The 21,022-nt window shown below is 38.8% G+C and overlaps 1 protein-coding gene across 1 annotated transcript in view; it reads right to left on the bottom strand.

Moving 5' to 3' along the window:
- Nucleotides 1-997: 997 nt before the first annotated feature.
- Nucleotides 998-21,022, bottom strand: part of ACSM5 (acyl-CoA synthetase medium chain family member 5) — a 39,067-nt gene continuing 19,042 nt past the window's right edge. Inside the window, 9 exon segments of the mRNA XM_012805863.2 lie at nucleotides 998-1,979; nucleotides 1,982-1,997; nucleotides 2,444-2,563; nucleotides 4,274-4,373; nucleotides 4,460-4,587; nucleotides 18,233-18,334; nucleotides 18,478-18,558; nucleotides 19,322-19,445; nucleotides 20,900-20,979. Coding sequence (XP_012661317.2) covers nucleotides 1,909-1,979; nucleotides 1,982-1,997; nucleotides 2,444-2,563; nucleotides 4,274-4,373; nucleotides 4,460-4,587; nucleotides 18,233-18,334; nucleotides 18,478-18,558; nucleotides 19,322-19,445; nucleotides 20,900-20,979 — 822 coding nt within the window. The 3' untranslated portion in view covers nucleotides 998-1,908.

Genomic DNA, 21,022 nt, shown 5'->3' on the forward strand with positions numbered 1-21,022 from the left:
ATAGCACAGATAGTGCTCAGATAGAGCCATGTCCATGAAGGCAGAGTGGGAGTGAATAAAAATTGAGAATATCTTTGTGAGAGCCAAACTAGCTCCATTTTGTTGTTTACAGCACAAGCTCCATTCTTTGCTGTTTACAGCACAAGCCCCATTCCTGGCTGTTTACTGCATAAGTTCCATTCCTAGCCCTTCCGCCCCAACCTCTGCCAGTGAAACTTGCAGGGCCACTCCCTGCTGCCTCTCCCCCACCTCAGGTTGCACAGCCACTGAGCCATAAACTGAGTCACCTTAGGCAAACAGCTGCTATAATAAACAATAAGTTTCTATTACCTTGAAATACAGGTAATCAGGCTGCACCAACTCTAGCCCCCAGTTAAGGGACCCCCCACCCCTCACCTGTACCAATCCAAATTCTCCTTTACTAGTGAAATCATCAACCACCAATGCAAATCCTCCTTTACTAATGAAATCACCAACCACCAATCAAGAGTGTATTCATAGCGGACCCTACCCTTCTTGCTTTCTGTACCCCATAAAAACTTGCTCCACCCCGAGTTCGGGGCTCTTCCTTGGCTTGCAAGCCAGGAGAATCCAGACCTGGTTCTGAATAAAACTCACCTCTTGTTTTTTTACATCAGAGTGTGTCTCAGATTCGTCTGTTGGGACTATTTGGGAGGATATTTTCAGGCATAACATCTTAATTAGATTTCACCCAAGCATTTAGCACATCTGCCATAGAATATGTTCTCCCTAAAGTGATGAAAGTGATTGTGGTAGCAAAGGTTGTTCTTATCAATGACTTCTAGGGTAGTAGGGTCTGTGGGGAAGTGTGAGCTGTGTGGATGGTGGTGCCTGGCCCTCTCTGGTATAGCTGCACGTAGTTTTCTGGAGCTGCGCTGGACTGAGGTGATCCTGTGGAAAGGCTGGCTGGGGAATCAGGTGTGTCAAGAGATGATGTACAAGTATATGGAGGAAGAACTAGACATGAGGCAGAATGGAGTTTTGGAAGATTGTTTTCTTGAAATAATGCTTTATTAAAATAGTTCTATCCACTTACAAAAAATTTAGAAAATACAGAAATGTAAAGAGGAAGGGGGGAAAAATCACCACCCATTGTTTTCTCTCTCTCCCTAATCTCCAAAAATTTACTATTTACAGTTTTCCTTTGTTTTTCAGAGTTGTGATTCTCCACTATGCACTTATTTTTATTCTAATTTTTAAAATTAACAGAGCTTATATTTTTCCCAAGACTTGGTAAACTGCCTTGAAATATTTTTAAAGACCATCTAATATGTTGAGTTAACATACCACGATTAGATTGTCATTATCTATTATTGGTTATTATTATACTTAATTATAATTAATTAACCATTTCCTTGTTCTTTGATTCTGCTTGTGCTTGTTTTTCAGTTTTAAACAGTGTCACAGTAAACATTTTTGTGTGCCAAACATTTTCTGCATTTTGATTTCTTTCTTTTGTAGTGAGTCCCAAAGATAGAATTTCTGAGCTAAAGGGTTTTACCAAATTTACAGTCTCGTGTACTATCAACACACAGTTTTATCCAAAGGGTCGATTCTTTATATTTGCACTGGCAGAGGATGAGACCACAAGTGTCCCAAGGCTATGGGAAGCTGTCCTTTAGCCGATGACTGAAAGCTTTTAGTAAGACTAGTGTGCAGATGAGGGGATGTCAAGCCACCAAGCATTTGCCTGAGGAGACAGTAGCAATGGGCTCCAGGAAAGTGATGTTCTGCTTTCTTCCAGAGTCATCCAGTGATTCTAGAGCTGCCCATTTGGAAACAGAGCACGGTCACTGTCTACAGGGTTGCAGGGATGATGCTCCAAGTGGCAGCTGACTAGTGATGCCGCCAGCTCTTTCTGGAAACTTTGAGAGGCTTTCTGGGGTTTTACCTCATTTCCCCCACTCTTGGCTTCTCAGTTTGCCCCTTTGGAGTTTTCCAGAAACCGTCTTCGGCAGTTCTGAAACGAAGGCTACCTAGTGACCAAACAACAATAAGAAAACACTTAGAAATCCTTATTTCCAAGAAATATTTTTGTCTTCAAAGAAGCATTACTTTCTGCCACTAAGTGGAAAGCTCTATGATTCAGGGTTTTGCCAGAAGACAATGTGCAAAACAGCACATTGAGTCTGACAATAGAGTCTGATACCCATGAACTTTTTGCTGCCATGCTCTCACAACTCTTGTGTCTGATTCACAGGCCATTTCTTAGACTTAAGAATAGAATGTACTAAAAAAAAAAAAAAAAAAAGAATAGAATGTACTTTGGGAAGGATCCAGTGAAGAAACAGATAGAAAAACGCTGATGTAGCAGCCAGGGTCTTCTGCATCTCTGTAGTGCCTGGCCCTGAGTGAAAGCTCAGGTCATGTGAGCCCATCTGACTTCCCAGCCTACTGTGTTCTGGAACTCCCATCTGTTTACCTTCCTGGGGTACTTGTATGGAGCAGTCACCCTTTTCACATGGTCCTGGAGCTCCCGGGTTAGTTCCTCTGGGTCATGAGAGGTGTACTCAGGGGAAAGAACAATAAATGCCTTTACCACCTATGGGGAGAAATATCAGAAAGGATCAAGACTTGCATAACAATTCTTTTCTCTTCAAGCTAGCCTTAAATAAGTGCCTACATTTACCATGCCATAAAGAGAGTTCTATACTTTCTTGGGCATAGCCAGTGAAATGAATACCAGTTTTTCTGTTGCCTTTCCAGGATCAACTATTGGGTGCATCAACTTTTGTGGAAGGATTTCAGACCCTTCACCTGTTTCTCAAACTACTCCCCATACCCGGATTGTCACCACTATGAGTCAAAATGGCAAAGACTTTGGAAAAAAGAGTTTCCTAAACTCCAATGGCCATTTACTTCCAGCTTTTCCTAGGTAGGAAGGTAGGTAGGCATGGGTTTGAACAGGCAGGATTGAGGAAAACAACCACTTTCAAGGGGAGGTGGGTATTTCAGAGACTACATGTATGAACATATGCAAACAGAAAATATTGAGCTGCACAGCTTGTATTTAGACATCGGGGAGGCTATCCTGCACTAGGCTTTCTCTGCCTACATCTTTCCTATAGGCTGCCTCTTGCCAGGAAGGAGGAAGAATCCAAAACTCAAACACAACAGAACATGGTTTCTGATAGTCATGGAAGGCCACTTGGCTGCTTATCCAGAAAAGCATTAAATTCTATCAACAATGTCCTGTTAAGGTGCAACTCACTGCCCTTGCACCAATTTTCATTTCATATTCAGACATATCTTGCTTTTAGGAAGAGCTTCTCTTACTGCCACAACTATTAAACATTTATTGAACACTTTCTATGTGCCAGGCTCTTTTCTAAGCACTCAGCATGGATTAACTTTGATCACACAGCCATTTGTCTCTGCCTCAGTTAATTCACAGCATGCAAAGCTTGGTCCACTTTTCCAGGTGTGATTTCTGCAAAACATAGATGGAATTCACTCCCCCCTCTTTCAATATAAATGGCCTCACCTTTCCTTGGGAAATCACTCAGCAAGGGGTTACTGGCTAAAACACAGATTCCCCAGCAACTGAGCTGCATCTCCAGTTACTATTAATATGATTCAGCAAGTCTGACTTGAGATCTACAATCTTTTATTTCCATAAGAACCCTGGACAATGCAGCTATGAATAGGTTGATGTTGCCCTAATTTTCATAAAGTAGCTATGGTATACCTTAGAATTTTATTGGATTTACAGCCAGTGAAAAGTACATAGTCGTGCCTTTATCTTGATCTTTCCTATTCTATGTATTCCTCTGGGACCCACAGGAAGGAATTTGCATGTCCCCTGTGAAAGCCTAACTTATTACATTGGACTCATCTTTCTGGTATATCAGGGTTATTTGAGGTACCAGTTCTGGCATCCCTAAAGCTGGCCATCCCTCCCAGATTAAAGTCATCAGCAATCATGTCTCAAATACTCACTCTACCCTTGACTAGAAATAAAAATTTTACTGGGAAGGATGGATGATAGAACCTGTACTTATGACCAAGATCTCCCGCCTCATAGTCAGGTCCTGTTCTGTGTCCACGTAAAATCAAAGTGTTTCCATTGTGTCCCTCCAGAGTATTTACGTCTCTTACACAGAGGAAATGCTTAGTTAAAAGGGATGTGTGTCTGATTGAGCTTCCAACTTCAGGGTATCTGGATGGAGGTGAGATGGGGGAATCTGGGCCTTCCTGCTTGCTCTGCTGGGCACTAATAGTTACAGAAGCAGGTGGTCATGTTCTTGGTTACCTCCCCTCTGATGGGGTCCGGGCTGCTGACCACAGCAGACTCAAGGACAGCTGGATGTTCTGCAAGGACACTCTCCACTTCAACAGGCCCAATCCGGTAGCTGGGAGGGAAAAATAAATGCTTCCATATAGCCCTCCCCACCCTCCTGAAACTTCAAAGGGAAGAGGAAAGAGAAGACAGCTTGACCTTGAAGAATTGATCACATCATCATTTCTTCCCTTGAACCAAATGTAGCCATCTTTGTCCATGTGGGCTCGATCCCCTGTGATGTAAAAGTCCCCTTGTTCTGATCTGGCTGTCTTCTCAGGATTGTCCTGAAAGACACAGAAATCCCATGAAGGACCATCTGGTCAGCTACTACCTGAGCAAGTCCATGCAGGAGGCTGGAGACCTTTCAACAGAATGTCTAGCAGATCCCAATGGACAGGAAGTTACAGCCCTGTGAATTTGTAGGTCCTCCCTCTTTTAATTGGAAGGAACTTTCTAGGAAATGATTAACGGTAGCCACATGCTACCATCCTTAGAACAAGTCCTACAATGCATAGTTCAGTGCAGGAGGAAAGGCACAGGGTCATTAGACCTGTATTTTAGGATGAAAGAACACACAAATACTCTTTGTGCTCAGGAATCATTGAAGTAGAAAGTGAAGGGTTGGTCATAGAGCCCTGGGGGGATGGAGCAAGAGAAGAGGAAAGAAAAAAGAAAATCAAACTTTGATTCTCAAAATTTTAAAGGAAAATCTACTACTCAGCAATAAAAAGAAACCAACTACTAACACGTGCAACAGCATGGAAGACTTACAAAGCATTTTTTTCTGATTAAAATAAGCCAAACACAAAGAAATGAATATTTTTCTCATTCTACTTATATGAGGTTTTTCTTCTTTAAAAGCAAACTTACTACATAATGACAAGTAATTTATTGATTGCCTAAGGTCTGGAGTAGGGAGTAAGGACTGTGAAGGGGAACAAGGGAGCCTTAGGGGGTGGTAAAAATGCTCCACATCTTGACTGTGCAGAGGTTACATAGGTAGGTCTACCTTTGTTGAAAGTCATTGACTTGCACACTTAACATGGTGCATTTTATTTTATATAAGTTATACCTTAATCCAACAATTATATTCTGAGAAAAAAGAAAATAGATAAGTTATCAATACCTAAAAATAAATCTAACACAGAGTCTATATGACATGTGCACAGAAAATTTAAAACTCTAGAGAACATTAAAGAAGATATAAACGAATGGAAAGATAGAAAGACTTAATTGAGATGCTAATTATCCCTAAAATGATTTACAGACTTACAGCAACTCCAACTAAAATCCTAACCAACATTTTCATGGAACTTGACAAGTTGATTTTAAAATTTATATGAATGAGCAAAGACATTGAGTAACAAAGAGACTTGCCATACTCAATATGAAAAGTTATGGTAATGTTCTTGGGGATAAGACTATGGTATCAGAACAAGGATAGACTAAGAACGAAGTGTCAAATCCTATCTATGAATATTTTAAACTTTTATATTTTACAAAGTTAGCATGACACATCACTGAGTAAAGAGGAGTTACTCAACAAATTGCCTTTCAATAGGTAAAAAACAAAATAGATAACTATTTCAGCCTATATATATGGCAATCACAGATGGATCATAAATGTCAAAAGCAGAACTTTAAAACTGTGGGAAGAAAATACAGATGAATACATATTTTATACCACAAAGTAGAAAATGATTTCATAAATAAGGCACAAAAAGTACTAACCAATAAAAGAAAACACTCATTGATTTAATTGCATAAAAATGAACACCAGTATTTAATAAAATACTCTACCTCAAAGAGAATAAAAATATGAGATACAAACTGGGGGATGCTTGTAACTCATATAAAAAACAAAGGATCAATATCAAGAATATATTAAGAATTCCTATAAATCAATTACAAAAAGAGACACGATTTGATAAAAATTGGCAAAAGGCATGAACAGGTGTTACCAAAACAAGTAATACAAATGGCAAATAAACATATGAAGAGGTATTCAATTTCACTACAAATCAAGACAATGCAAATCAAGAATACCAAGAAATACCACTTTATACCTACAAGATTGCAAATATACTCTAATTTACTTACCCATTTCTTGGATTTTGAGTTTTCCTTTCACTTTTTTAGTCATAAGCAATATTGCAGTGAACATTTTTGTGTACCAAAGGTTTTTTTGCATTTTGAGTTCTTTTCTTTGTAGCAATTCCTGAAGATGGAATTCCCGAGCCAAAACGTATGACCAATTTCATAGACCTGGATACCAATTACCAAATTAATCAAAAGAATGATCCAAGCCATGACACTCAGCCTGGAAGTGAATAGGGTCACAAGTGTCCAGGGACAATGTGACCTATCCTCTATATTCTTGTGAGAGTGTGAACCAGTACAACTACATTAACAAAATTAAATATTTTCTTATAAAGTCGAACATTCACATATCCAGGCAGAGCAAGATGGAGGACTAGAGATATCTCCTTTGCAGCCACTTGTGGAGAGATTGGGAAGAAAGGACTCCAGCCACCTCTGGCTGGAGGGCCCTAACTAGAAACATTAGCTCAGGGGAACAGGGAGGCAGCAGGAGATTCCAAGAGCCAACGAAGAGGTTGGGAGCAGTGGATAACTGGCACAGAAGGCGAGTGCTTGGAGTTGGCAGGGCCTGGCTGATTCAGTGGTGGTTTTCAGAGAAAGCCTTTTTAATTTTTTGTGCATAGTCACTGGCTAGAGTTATCTTGGGATTGCTTGGGTGAATGAGTGATCTTAAACAGCACCCAGGGGTGGGGATTGCCACCATGTAGAGTGGTACTCTCATTGTTGGACTGCTGGCCAGAGCAACCATTGTGGAAGAGCTGCCTTGCAGTTTCAGCCTGCAAGATCCCAGTGAGAGGCCAGTTCTGGAGTGCCTGCTGAGCTGTGCAGCCACTCATGGAAAGACTTTAGTGAAAAACACTTTCCTGGGAAAGCCACTCCATGGCCAAGGGGCATGGTTTCGAAAGTTTGAGGTGTATCTATTAAGTAGGCTGATGAGAGCTTCAAGCTCCTAACCTTGAGGGGAGTGAGGGCATGGTCATCAGAAAGATGGTAGTAGGTCTCCTTGGCAAGACAGAGGCTTCTAAACCCCATTTTATACAGCCATATCAGCATCGTTAGCATCTCACACCCCATATATTGCCTGGATAATAGGTAATGTTCTGGGGTGTGAGATGAAAAAAGTATATATATATATTTTTTTTTTTTATTTTTTTAAATTTTTTTCAACTTTTTTCCCCTAGATTTTTCTTTCTTTTTCTTTTATTTTTTTTTTTTGTATTCATAATTTTTCATTGTTTCTTTCTTCAATAGTAAGAGCTAAAATTTTGCTACAGTTTTTCTGTTCTTCTTATTCTTTTTATCCCAATGTTTTACCTTGAGATTTTATTTTGTTGGTTCAGTGCCTGTAGCTCAAGTGGCTAAGGCACCAGCCACCTACACCAGAGCTGGCAGGTTTGAATCCAGCCCAGGCCTGGCAAACAATGATGACAACTACAACCAAAAAATAGCCAGGGCATTGTGGTGGGCACCTGTAGTCCCTGCTACTTGGGAGGCTGAGGCAAGAGAATTGCTTAAGCCCAGGAGTTGGAAGTTGCTGTGAGCTGTGATGCCATGGCACTTGCTTAACTGCAGATGCCTCCTTAACTGCCTGTGTTAGCTTACAAGCTTTATTCTCTAGCTCTGAGATTCTTTCTTCTCCATAGTCTAATCTTTCATTGCCACCTTCTACTGCATCTTTTAAGTTCCCTGATTGACTCCTTCAATTCCTTAAGCTCCACAATATAATTTCCATATTTTTCATATCTTTCATCCCTTATTTGGTTCTATTTTTGGATTTCCTGTTGGTTATTTTCCTATTTCTCAACAATATCCTCCATTATTTTTACCAACATATTTTAAATTTCCTTTCTGTCATTTCTAACATTTCTTTATAGGTGGAATCCTCTGTAGTAGTTACCACATGAGCCCTTGTGGGAAGTGGGGTTTTGCACTGTCTGGGTTTTCTTATTGCCAGGATTTTTCTGTCAGTTCATCCTCATGTGAGTTTTCTTCTTATCTGCTTCCTTCCCCTACTTTTCCCTTTTACTTCCTCCCTCTCTTTAAATTACTTTCTCTTGACAGGGTGACAGCTTGAGGCTCTGTCTCAAAAAAAAAAAAATTGTTTTGTTTTGTTTTGTTTCATTTTTCCATTTTTTGTTTTCTTCAATAATAAGGGTTCCATCTTTGCTATGGTTTTTCTACCCCTTTTATTCTTTCTTTTTTTCCATTTCTCCTCTTTTCTCTCTTTTTGTAAAGATTTTTCTACTTTTATCTTTCCCACTTCTCAGATAAAAACTAATATATACCCCCCCTTTTTACATTTTATATGATTTTTTATATTTTTTTTATATACCTTTATTAGTATGTGTTATTTTTCCTGATCTGTTTTATTCTTTGTTAAACTGTATTCCATTTATGGGATAGAGGCTCACTCTGAGGCCTGGGGTGCCACATTATTGTCCTGGCTCAAGGAGAATCTGATCGCCTGGTTTAGGAGGTCCTTCTAGCTTGGACCTTTGGAAAGAAGGTATTGGTAGGTCTCCACTGTGACATACTGCTGTTTTCTTTTTCTTCTTTGTTTGGTAGAGGTAGAAACTTGGTTTTGCTCAGGCTTGTAAGGAGAGACCTACCTATGAGAGACTCACCTAACCCAGCTCCCCAGAGGCTGGGAATTGTGGATGTGGGTCAAAACACCCTATTGAACACCACTATTACTCCTTTCTCTCTCTTTCTGTTCTCTTGTTTCTATCATCTTTCTTTTTACCACCTCCCTTTCTTTTTCTTTTTCTATCTTTCTCCCTTCTTGTTCTTCACTCTTCTCTTCCTTTTGGTCCTATACCAAAAAAAACCCAGTTCAACACTTAAGCCCAGAGAGAAGGTAATTTAAAGAGAAGGAGGAAGTAAAAGGGAAAAAGTAGGGGAAGGAAGCAGATAAGAAGAAAACTCACATGAGGATGAACTGACAGAAAAATCCTGGCAATAAGAAAACCCAGACAGTGCAAAACCCCACTTCCCACAAGGGCTCATGTGGTAACTACTACAGAGGATTCCACCTATAAAGAAATGTTAGAAATGACAGAAAGGAAATTTAAAATATGTTGGTAAAAATAATGGAGGATATTGTTGAGAAATAGGAAAATAACCAACAGGAAATCCAAAAATAGAACCAAATAAGGGATGAAAGATACGAAAAATATGGAAATTATATTGTGGAGCTTAAGGAATTGAAGGAGTCAATCAGGGAACTTAAAAGATGCAGTAGAAGGTGGCAATGAAAGATTAGACTATGGAGAAGAAAGAATCTCAGAGCTAGAGAATAAAGCTTGTAAGCTAACACAGGCAGTTAAGGAGGCAGAAAAAAAGAGAGAGAAAGTAGAATGTTTGTTCAGAGAATTATGGGACTTCACAAAGCATTCAAACATATGAATTGTAGGTATTCCTAAAGGGGAAGAAGAATGCTCCAGAGGAATGGAAGCCCTAATACGGGATATCATAAATGAAAATTTCCCATATATCACCAAAGATTCTAACACACTCCTTTCAGAGGGATATCAAACCCCAGATCATCTCCAAGACAGATTGTCATGAACCTGTCCAAAGTTAAGATGAAAGACAATATTTTGCAAGCAGCCAGGAGTAAGTGCCAATTGACCTACAGGGACAGATCCATCAAGGCGAGAGTGGATTTCTCAAATGAAACTTTTCAAGCCAGAAAGGAATGATCATCTATCTTTGACTTTCTAAACAAAACTATATTCAGCCCAAAATTCTATTTCCGGCTAAGCTAAGCTTTAAAATTGATGGAGAAATTGTATCTTTTACTGATCTCCAAACACTGAGGAAATTTGCCACTACCAGGCCAGCTCTACAGGAAATACTTGGACTTATTCTCCACACTGACCATCACAATGGACCACCAGCAAAATAAATACCCACAAACTAAAGGACAAACTTTAGCTTCCACAATGACACAAAGGAAAAAACTAAGTAATGGACTTTCACACAATAAGATGAATAGAACTCCACCACACTTATTAATTCCCTCAATAAATGTTAATGGCTTGGATTCCTCCTGGAAGAGGCACAGACTGACTAATTGGATAAGAAAGCAAAAGCCATTCATATGCTGTCTCCAGGAGACACCTAGCCTTGAAGGACAAAAGAAGATTCAGGGTGAAGGGATGGAGAGCAATATTTCAGGCAAGTGGAAATCAGAAGAAAGAAGGCATCACATCTTATTTGCAGATACAAGTGGATTTGAAGCAACTAAAGACAAAAAAGACAAAGATGGACACTTCACATTGGTCAAGAAAACAATACAACAAGAGGATATTTCAATTGTAAATATTTATGCACCCGACTAAATGCTCCCAGACTTATGAAACAGAGTTTAATTGGTCTCAGCAATATAATATCCCATAACACCATAATAGTCTGGGACTTTTTCCCCCCTCTTACAGAGCTGGACAGATCCTCTAAATCAGTGGTTCTCAACCTTCCTAATGCTGTAGCCCTTTAATACAGTTCCTGTGAGTCGCAACCCACAGGTTGAGAACCGCTGCTCTAAACAGAAACTAAACAAAGGTACAAAGGACTTAAATGTGACACTAGAGCAATTGTGCTTAACAGACATAATACAAAACACATCATCTCAAAGCTAAGAAATAAACATTCTTCTCATTAGCCCATAGAACAGTCTCCAAAATAGATTATATTCTAGGGCACAAATCAAATCTCAACAAAATTAAAAGAATTGAAATTATACTTTGTATATTCTCAGACCACAAGACAGTAAAGGTGGAACTCAGCTCCAACAAAAATTTTCATTCTCACCTAGAAGGCATGGAAACTAAACAATCTTATGCTGAATGAGAATTGGGTCAAAGAAGAGCTGAAGGAGGGAATCATTAACTTCCTTAAATATAATAACAATGAAGACACAGCTACCAAAATCTGTGAGACACTGCAAAAGCAGTTCTTTGAGGGAAATTTATCACGTTAGAGCTTATATCTGAAACACAGCAAGACAACCTAATGAATCATCTTTAATGGAAAAGGAAGAGTAATCCAATCCCAAACTGAGCAGAAGAAAAGAAATAACAAAATTCAATCAGAAAGAAATGAAATTGAAAATAAAATAATAATTTAGAAAATTAGTGAAACAAAAAGTTTGTTCTTTGAAAAGATAAATAAAATTAATAAACCATTGACCAGATTAACTAGGAACAGAAAAGTAAAATCTTTAATAACCTCAATCAGAAGTGGAAAGGGGGAAGTAATAACTAAAGCATAGAGATAAAAGAGATTATTTCTGACTACTACAAAACACTTTATACCCAGAAATTTGACAATGTGGAAGAAATAGACCAATACCTGGAATTATACCATTTCCTCAGACTAATATCAAGCAGTGAGATTGCAAAAACAATAAAAAAGCTTCCAACAAAAAATAGCCCTGGACCAGATGACTTCACACTAGATTTCTAGCAAACCTTCAAAGTTGAGCTTGTACCTACACTGCAAAACCTATTCCAAAACACTGAGAAGGAAGGAACTTTCTCTATCACAATCCATGAAGCAAACATCACCCTGATTCTAAAACCAAGAAAGGACCTAACTAAAAAGGAGAACTACAGACCAATTTAACTAATGAATAGTGATGCAAAAATACTCAACAAAATAATTTTATATGCAGCTAAATATTAAAAAAATTATATATCACAATCAAGTAGATTTCATCCCAGGGATACAAGGCTGATTTAACATACACAAATCCATAAATGTAACTCACCATATCAATAGAAGCAAAAACAAAGACTATATGATCCTCTCAATAGATGCAGAAAAAGCATTTGATAAAATTTAGCATCCTTTTCTAACAAGAACACTTAAGAAAATAGGCACAGGTGGCACATTTCTTAAGCTGATTGATGCCACTTATGACAAACACACAGCTAATAGATCAGCATAGTTCTGGAAGTTCTAGCCAATGTGATCAGGCAAGAGAAGGATATAAAGGAGGTCAAACTCTCACTTTTCATTGATGACATGATCTTATACATAGAAAACCCTAGAGACTCAACTGTAAAGTGCCCAGAAGTGATCAAACAATATCATAACATCTCGGGGTATAAAATCAATGTCCAGAAATCAATAGCCTTTGTATAGGCTAGTAACAGCCAAGTTGAGAAGCAAATCATGGACACAATTCCCTTCACAGTAGCTTCAACGATATAAAATACTTAGGAATATACCTAACAAAAGAGGCAAAGGACCTTACAAAGAGAACTGTAAAATAATAAGAAGAGAAATAGCAGAAGACATTAACAAATAGAAGAACATACCATGCTCTTGGCTGGGAAAAATCAGCATTGTTAAAATGTCTATTGTACCCAAAGTAACTACAGATTCAATGCAATCCCCATTAAAATATCAACATCATACTTTTAAGAGCTGAAAAAAATAGTACATTGTTTTGTATGGAAAAAAATGAATAGCCAAGGCTATTATGAGTAATAAAAACAAAGCCAGAGGCATCATTCTACCAGACCTCAGGTAATATTACAAGTCCACAGAAATCAAAACATCATGGTACTGGTACAAAAATAGAGACAGAGACATATGAAACAGAATAGATAACCAAGAGATGAAACCAGTCTCTGATCATCTGATCTTTGATGAACAAAAGCATACATTGGGGAAAAGAATCCATTTTCAACAAATGGTGGTGGGAGAACTGGCTAACCACATGTAAAAGACTGAAACTGGACCCATACATTTCCCACTTACAAAAATTGACTCAAGATGGATAAAAGATTTAACTCTAAGATATGAAATGAGAAAAATCTTAGAAGAAAGTGTAGGAAAAACTCTTGATGATGTTGGACTTGGGAAAGATTTTATGAAGAAGAGACTTCAGTGGCAATTGCAGTAACAACAAAAATAAACAAATGGGACTTAATTAAACTGAAAAGCTTCTGTACAGCTAAGAAGACAACAACCAAAGCAAATAGACAATCTACAAAATGGGAATGGATATTTGCATATTTTGAATCAGACAAAAGCTTGATAACTAGGATCTATAGAGAACTCAAATTAATACACATGAAAGAAGCCAACAATCCCATATATCAATAGGCAAGAGACAGGAATAGAACCTTCTCTAAAGAAGACAGATGAATGGCTAACAAACATGAAAAAATGCTCATCATCTCTAATTATTAGAGAAATGCAAATCAAAATCGCCCTGAGATACCACCTAACCCCAGCAAGAATGGCCCACATCACAAAATCTCAAAACTACAAATGATGGCATGGATGTGGAGAGAAGGGAACACTTTTACACTGCTGGTAAGACTGCAAACTAATACAACCTTTTTGGAAGGAAGTATGGAGAACCCTCAAAGGACTCAAGCTAGACCTCCCATTTGACCCAGCAATCCCATTACTACGTATCTACCCAGAAGGAAAAAAAAATCATTTGTCATAAGGACATTTGTACTAGATTGTTTATCACAGCTCAATTTATAATTGCCAAAATGTAGAAACAACCTAAATGTGCACCAACCAGGAACAGATTGGTGTGTGGTATACATATACCATGGAATACTATGCTGTGGTATATGTAACCATGGAACAAGCTGCGGTACATGTATACCATGGAACACCATTCGACCATTAAAAAAGATGGAGACTTTACATCTTTTGTATTAACCTAGATGGAGTTGAAACATATTCTTCTTAGTAAAGTATCACAAGAATAGAGGCATAAGAATCTGATGTACTCATGCTAATACGAAACCAGTAAACCCACATACGAGGGAAAACTCAAATCAATTCAAGGTAGGGGGCAGGGTAATGAGGGAGTAGGGAGAAAGAAGGAGTGATGGGAATGGGTGCTCCCACTTAATGGGCACAATGTGAGGGTGTATGGCACACATCTTATGCCCCCACAATTATAAGAGGGACTCTACTTAACATATGCAAACATTGTAACCTCATTCTTTGTACCCTCAAATTAAGCCAAAACAATAAAAGAAAGAACATTCACATACCTCACCATCTAACAATTCCACAGCTAGATACATTCCAAATAGCAACTTTAGGCATATATATATATATATATATATACCAGGAATATGGACGAGTATTTTCACAACTGCACCATTATCCAGAAAAATCTGCAAACAAGCTATATATGAGAGAATGAATAAATAAATGGTATTTTATTCACCTAATGCAAATGTATGGCATTTATAGCAAAAAAAAAAAAAACCTCCCAAAAATACAAAGATGTATTTTGAGAATGAACTGCGAAGGGGCTCTTTGAGCAGCCTCCTCTCCCTTTACACAGAAGCAGCTATTTGGGGGAGCAGGCTATGTTCATAGCAATTTACTTTCTTGGGTAATGAGGCCTGTTGTGAAGCGAGGCACCAGGGCGTGGATTCAAAGCTCCCACACCAGAGCCAAGGTCCTTGGAAGAGAACATGCTGATGCTACTAACACAAAGCATAATTGCCATGTGCAACAATAGTCAAAGGAACACTCTGCTGCTACAGAAAATGAAAATTTCCCAAAACATTTAGTGCCACGGAAAAGACTCATGACATAATTTTAAAAGTGCACTTTATGGAGTTGCATTTGTGATAGAGTGCCAATTATGTACGAAAGTATATCTTGGTGCTCTTTTCTTGCAGAAATCTCATTTTAAAAAACACTACTTCTAGCAAAAGATGTTAACAAATAGAACATACTTTGCTCATGGCTGGGAAGAATCAACACTGTTAAAATGTCCATACTACCCAAGCCATCTATAGATTTAATGCAATCCCCATCAAAACACCAATGTCATAATTTGAAGAACTTGAAAAATAATACTTTGTTTCACATGGAACCAGAAAAAAATGAATAGCCAATACAATTTTAAGAAATAAAAACAAATCTTGAGGCATCAGATCACCAGACTTCAGGTTATACTACAAGTCTATAGTGATCAAAACAGCATGATACTAGCACAAAAATAGAGATATAGAATCTGTGGAATAGAATAGAGAACCTAGAGATGAACCCAGCCACATATCACCATCTGATCTTTGATAAACCAACAAAATCATGCACTAGCTAATCAGTTCTCCCAGCACCTCTCATCATTGACAGAAATTGACTCTTGCTGGATAAAAGATTTAATTTAAGACATGAAACAATAAAAATGCTAGGATTGAAAGTGTGGGGAAAACTCTTGATGAAATAGGCCTAGGAAAAGATTTTATAAAGAAGACCCCCTTGGCAATTGCAGCAACACTGAAAATAAACAAATCTGTGATCAAGCTAAAAAAGCTTCTGCACCATTAAGGGTACAACAACTAAAGCAAACAGACAGCCTTCAGATTGCGAGAAGATATTTGCATGCTATGAATCTGAGAAAGGGTTAATAACTAGAACCTACACAGAACTCAGATTAATCAACAAAAAAAGAGCAAACAACCCCATTTATAAGTGGGCAAGAGACTTGAACAGAAACTTCTCTGAAGATGACAGATGAATGGTCAACAAACACATGAAAAAATTTTCATCTTCCCAGTCATCAAAGAAATGCAAATCAAAACCACTCTGAGATATCACCTAACCCCAATGAGAATAACCCACATCACAAAATCCTGAAACTGCAGATTCTGGCATGAATGTGGAGAGAAGGGAACACTTTTGTACTGCGGGTAGGATTGCAAACTAATGCAGCCTCTGTGTTAAGTATGGAGAATTCTCAAAGAGCTAAAAGTTGACCTTTCATTTGATCCTGAAATCCCATTACTAGGTATCTACCCAGAAAAAAAAAATTTACCACCAGGACATTTGCAGTAGAACATTTATTACAGCTCAATGCAGAATTGCCAAGTGTCTATCAACCCAGGAATGGATTAACAAGTTGTGTTACATGTATATCATGGAATATTAATCAGCCACTGAAAAAGATGGAGCCTTTGCATCTTTTGTGTTTACTTGGATGGAGTTGAAACATATTCTTCTTAGTAAAGTATCACAAGAATGGGGGAAGAAAGTATCCAACATACTCAAACTCAAACCTCATACTCCTGGGCTTAAGCAATCCTCCTGCCTCAGTCTCCCAAGTAGCTGTAACTACAAGCATGAGCCATGACACCTGGCTAGTTTTTTTCTATTTTTAGTAGAGACAGAGTCTCACTTTTGCTCAGGCTGGTCTTAAACTCTTGAGCTCAACTAATTTACCTGCCACAGCCTCCCAGACTGCCAGGACTACAGGGATGAGAACTTCTCTATTAATTTTTGTATATACCATGATTCTCATAAGAGATTTAACATTTTTTCCTAGTTAAAAATAATCTAGAAAGAATACTAACCGCTGATACTGATGATGGAAAGAAAAGGTTGAAGAAAGAGAAGTTTCTTGTCTAGCAAATAACTTGACAACTTACTTTAGTACTTTCTCAGTGGAATGATCTGAGACCCAGAGAGGATATGTGAGGTAAGCTCTGTGAGTCCCAGAATTTTGCTGTATATCTACTCACCGGGAGCAAGCACTCAATAATAAATGAACAAATAAATAAAATGTTCAGGAAGGTTAAAGATTTACTATTGCTTATAAAAATGACTAGAAGGAAAAACATTGAAATTTTCACATTACTTTGGTTTGGTATGATTACCAGGTTGTCAGAGTTATGGGTCGGTAATTTTCTGTGATTTAAAATAAAATATAGGAAAGATTATTTTTCTTGTAGCCACGAGGGGGAAGGGAAATAACACTAAAATACAACGTTCCAAAATCAAGGAGTGAATTTGTTCTGCTTCTTCCAGTTCTGTAGCTGATTGACTGCTTAGTATATGCAGGGGATATAATTTCTCTAAAGCAGCAGCTCTCAATCTTGGCTGCACACATGCGTCACCTGATTTTACCCCATCAGAAGGACCACGCATCAGTAAGACTTGAGGCTTCCTAAGTGTTTCTAATGCACAATCAGGCTTGAGAAATTTATCAGGAAAATTTTCCAGAAAATAAACTCCATCATAAACGTTAGCCAAGGTAGGTATAACAGAGAAGAGAAGTAAATACTGGATTAGCTCAGAAACTTGAACTGAAATCCCAGGATATAGGCTGGGATCCCACAAAAAGAATCCTAAAACCTTGGCTCTGAGACAATATTGCAGTTTGACCTTTGCAAAATCCCTTCCCTTCTCAGAACCTCAATTTTCTCATCATTAGAATGACGAGGCTGTCCTCATGTCACATGTTTGTGCTCTCATATACACCCACGTTTAAATCCCACGTCCTGCATATACTAGTTGTGTGACACTGGATACATCACTTTGCCTTTGTGCTATCTTTCTTTTCTTTTTATGGATATTAAAACCTTTTAATGTTTCACATTGTTTTTCAGAAGATTTGTAATAAAAAATGCATGGAATTTAGTATGTGTTTAAATACAGTGGGTAATTACAGAATCTAAAAATGTCTACAAAGTATAATCCTTCTTGTGGCACAGAACATTCCACTCCACTAAGAAGAGAGAATCACACCACGATTAGGCATGATATCTCACACTGCCTGTTGCTTTAATTTCCGAGATTGGCAGACTGGGAGAAAGAAACAAATTAACAAAATCCATAACAACAACAATCAACTGCCTCAATTCCCTTCACCTCTTTCCCTTTCCCCATTTTCTTAACTAGATGCAATGAGGACATCTTCCTTATCAATAATAGCAACAGCCCATCTCATGCAGTTATTGCAAAGGTTAAACAAATAGATATTTGTAAAGTATGCTACACAACGTTTGGCACCCAGTAATGCTGTGAGAATGGCTGTCCCCTGCCTCTTACCAAATAGCCATTGAAGAAACAGAAGGGCCGGGTGGGTCTGATGCGGACAGCAATGTTTCCCTCTTCTCCAGGAGGCAGGATGTTGCCTTCATCATCCACAATCTGGTGGACAGATCACAGGATGGCGTATCCCTGAGTGTCTGCACAGCCAGGGCTGCTCACCAGCCAAGCCTGCACTAGCCAGCCACCACTGTCTTGCTCCCCTTCAAAGCAACCTTCAACAGCAGTTGGGAGAGGCTGTCTACCTGGACATCGTAAGGTAGGGATGCTTTCCCCATGGATCCAGACTTGATTTTCATGCCTTTTGTATTGGCACAGATTACAACCTGGAGAGAAACCAGCATGAATAAGAAGGAAACTCCTCCCCTAGCTTCTTCCTGGGGCATGCCTTTTTCTCACTCTGCCTTCTCTTTCCCTCCTTTTTTTTCCTCCCTCAATTTTCTTCTCTCCTCTCTCACTTCTTTCTTCTTTACTCTCCTTTCTTCCTCCCTTATTTCTTTCCTTTTCTCTTCCTTTCTTCTTCCTTCACTCTTTTCCTCCCTTCTTTTATGTTTTTCTTTCTCTCTCCCTCCCCTCCCCTCCCTCCCTCCCTCCCTTCCTTCCTTTCTTCCTTCTTAATCTTCTCCTTTCTTCCTTCATTTTCTTTCTTTCTTCCTTCCTTCCTCTCTTCATTTCTTTCTTCTTGCCTTTCTTTCTTCTCTTCTTCCCATAATCAACAAATACTTAGGGACCACTGTAATGGGCATTGACACATGAAGAACTTAACATGAGACAAAAGACTCAGTTGATTTCCCCGTCTCTGTCCAGATAACTGTAGAGGACACTACATAGGATCTTGGGCTCTGATCAGAGACAGGTATAGGCTTTCTTGGTGGAGAAAAACAATCCCCTTAACCCTGAGAGTTGGTTTGTTGGTCATGGGGTAATTTTGAAACTGCGTCTTTAAACCAAAAGGGAAGAAAAACTAATGGGGCTTTGCCATCAGCTTCCCCACCCCCTCACCCCCGGTTGTCAGGGAGATGCCAGCCATAGAGGCAGGAGGTGCTACATAGTGGCCCAGGGTAGAGACCTGGCCACAGGAGCACTCACTGTTTCAGACTGTCCATAGCCTTCATGAAGCTCCAGGCCTGTCTGCTGCTTCCACTTCTCTCTCACATCAGGGTTGAGGGCTTCTCCTCCTGTTAGACAGTGCCTCAGGCTCTGAAACTGGTACCTTCCTCAAGCAGGAGGACAAAAACATCTATGTCACCATCCCCACCACATCCTCCAGCACTGCTGCTGGGATCCAAACACCCAAAGGCACTAGATGGTAACTCCCCCGCTCTTTAATCTGTTCTAAGTACCCCATCCTCTGGTTTTGTAGTCCGGTTCTTTGTGAACAGATCATTAAAAATAATCAATCCTATCTGTGTTTGGAATAAAATCAGAACCTCACACAGTAAGTTTTCATATAACATGGTGAATTCCAGGTGATTTGGCCAAAACAATTTAATTGGAAACACACTGATTGATCATAAATTGGTTGAGACCTCAAAGATAAATCAATTAAAAATTATGAAGATTTAAAGTAGCCTTCTAAGAATTCCAAAATTCCAATGAATAGACCAAAAAATCCTAGAAATGTTAAATATGTTGGAAACTACCTCTCAGTTCATTAAATTATCTTATGTATTTAAAAAACTGCATCAAATTATCCTAAGTGTTTAAAAAAACAGTGATTGCAAATATATTTTCAAATACTTTTTGATCAAACTGGAGTAATTAAGTTCCTTAGTATTACCAAGTATCATTCAACCAAATAGTTCCTAAACAAATTATTCAGAGCCTGTTTTCAGCTAAAATCATGTAGAGATATACAGTACTAATCAATAAATGGGATCAATTCTTATGTTATAGAAGAATTCACCTTGAAAGTCACATAAGAATGCCCTCTTTTACCCACTTTATGGCCGTATAAGTGATATCAGGGGAGATGAGAAGGGAGAGGATGTCAGAGAAGATAGAAGAGGGAGACAGAGGTCACGGGCAATAGGTCAGAAGAACAACAGGCCTTTCGTCACATATCCCAGCAACTAGCCCTGTCCTGTCAGAAGATGTTGCTTTGGACTCACCTAGGATGGGTGCCAGCCACAGTGTCTTGTTTTTTTCTTTTGGGTGCCGAACAGCATGCACTCAGAGAAATATCTAGCTAGGGTTAGTCTGATGCTAAAGGATAAGACTTCTACTGTGGTGGGCTTCTTAGTCCCATCAGCCCTGAGATCCCTGGCCCCAAATCCCATTCCATAGGTATCTGGCAGTTATTTAACAATATTTCTAATCTCAAAGAAGTATAGATGTGTTGCTAAAGAAATAGCCTGTGGTATACAGTGGGGAGAAAGCCTGCCTCAATTGCTGAAATTTCGGACTGCCTTAGTTCTATTCAATTTCATTCAGATTCAAATTTCTGGGGGCCAGGAGTTTGTCTTTGAGGGGTATCTGTGAGAGCTACAGGCATGGATGCTTGTTGATGTGTCTGTGATAGAAAGAGACAGATAGAGAGAGAGAAAGAGAGAAATATAAAGAGAGACAGAGAGAAAGAGTTGGAATGTGAGGGTAAGTGTGCATGTAGGTACCTGTGCTGTATGTTCACACACTTCAGCCTTCAAAAATCAAATGGAAGCACTGTACCTGGTCAGGTCCTCCTGCACAAGCAGCCGAAAGATGGTTGGGACACAGCAGAAGGTGGTTATTGGGAATGCACAGAGGGTCTAGACAAAAATAAAGAGTGGAAGATCTTCTTAGAGTTGCTGG

This window comes from Otolemur garnettii, unplaced genomic scaffold (genome assembly GCF_000181295.1).
Source record: "Otolemur garnettii isolate 467f Iridium unplaced genomic scaffold, OtoGar3 scaffold00044, whole genome shotgun sequence".
Taxonomy (NCBI): Eukaryota; Metazoa; Chordata; class Mammalia; order Primates; family Galagidae; genus Otolemur; species Otolemur garnettii.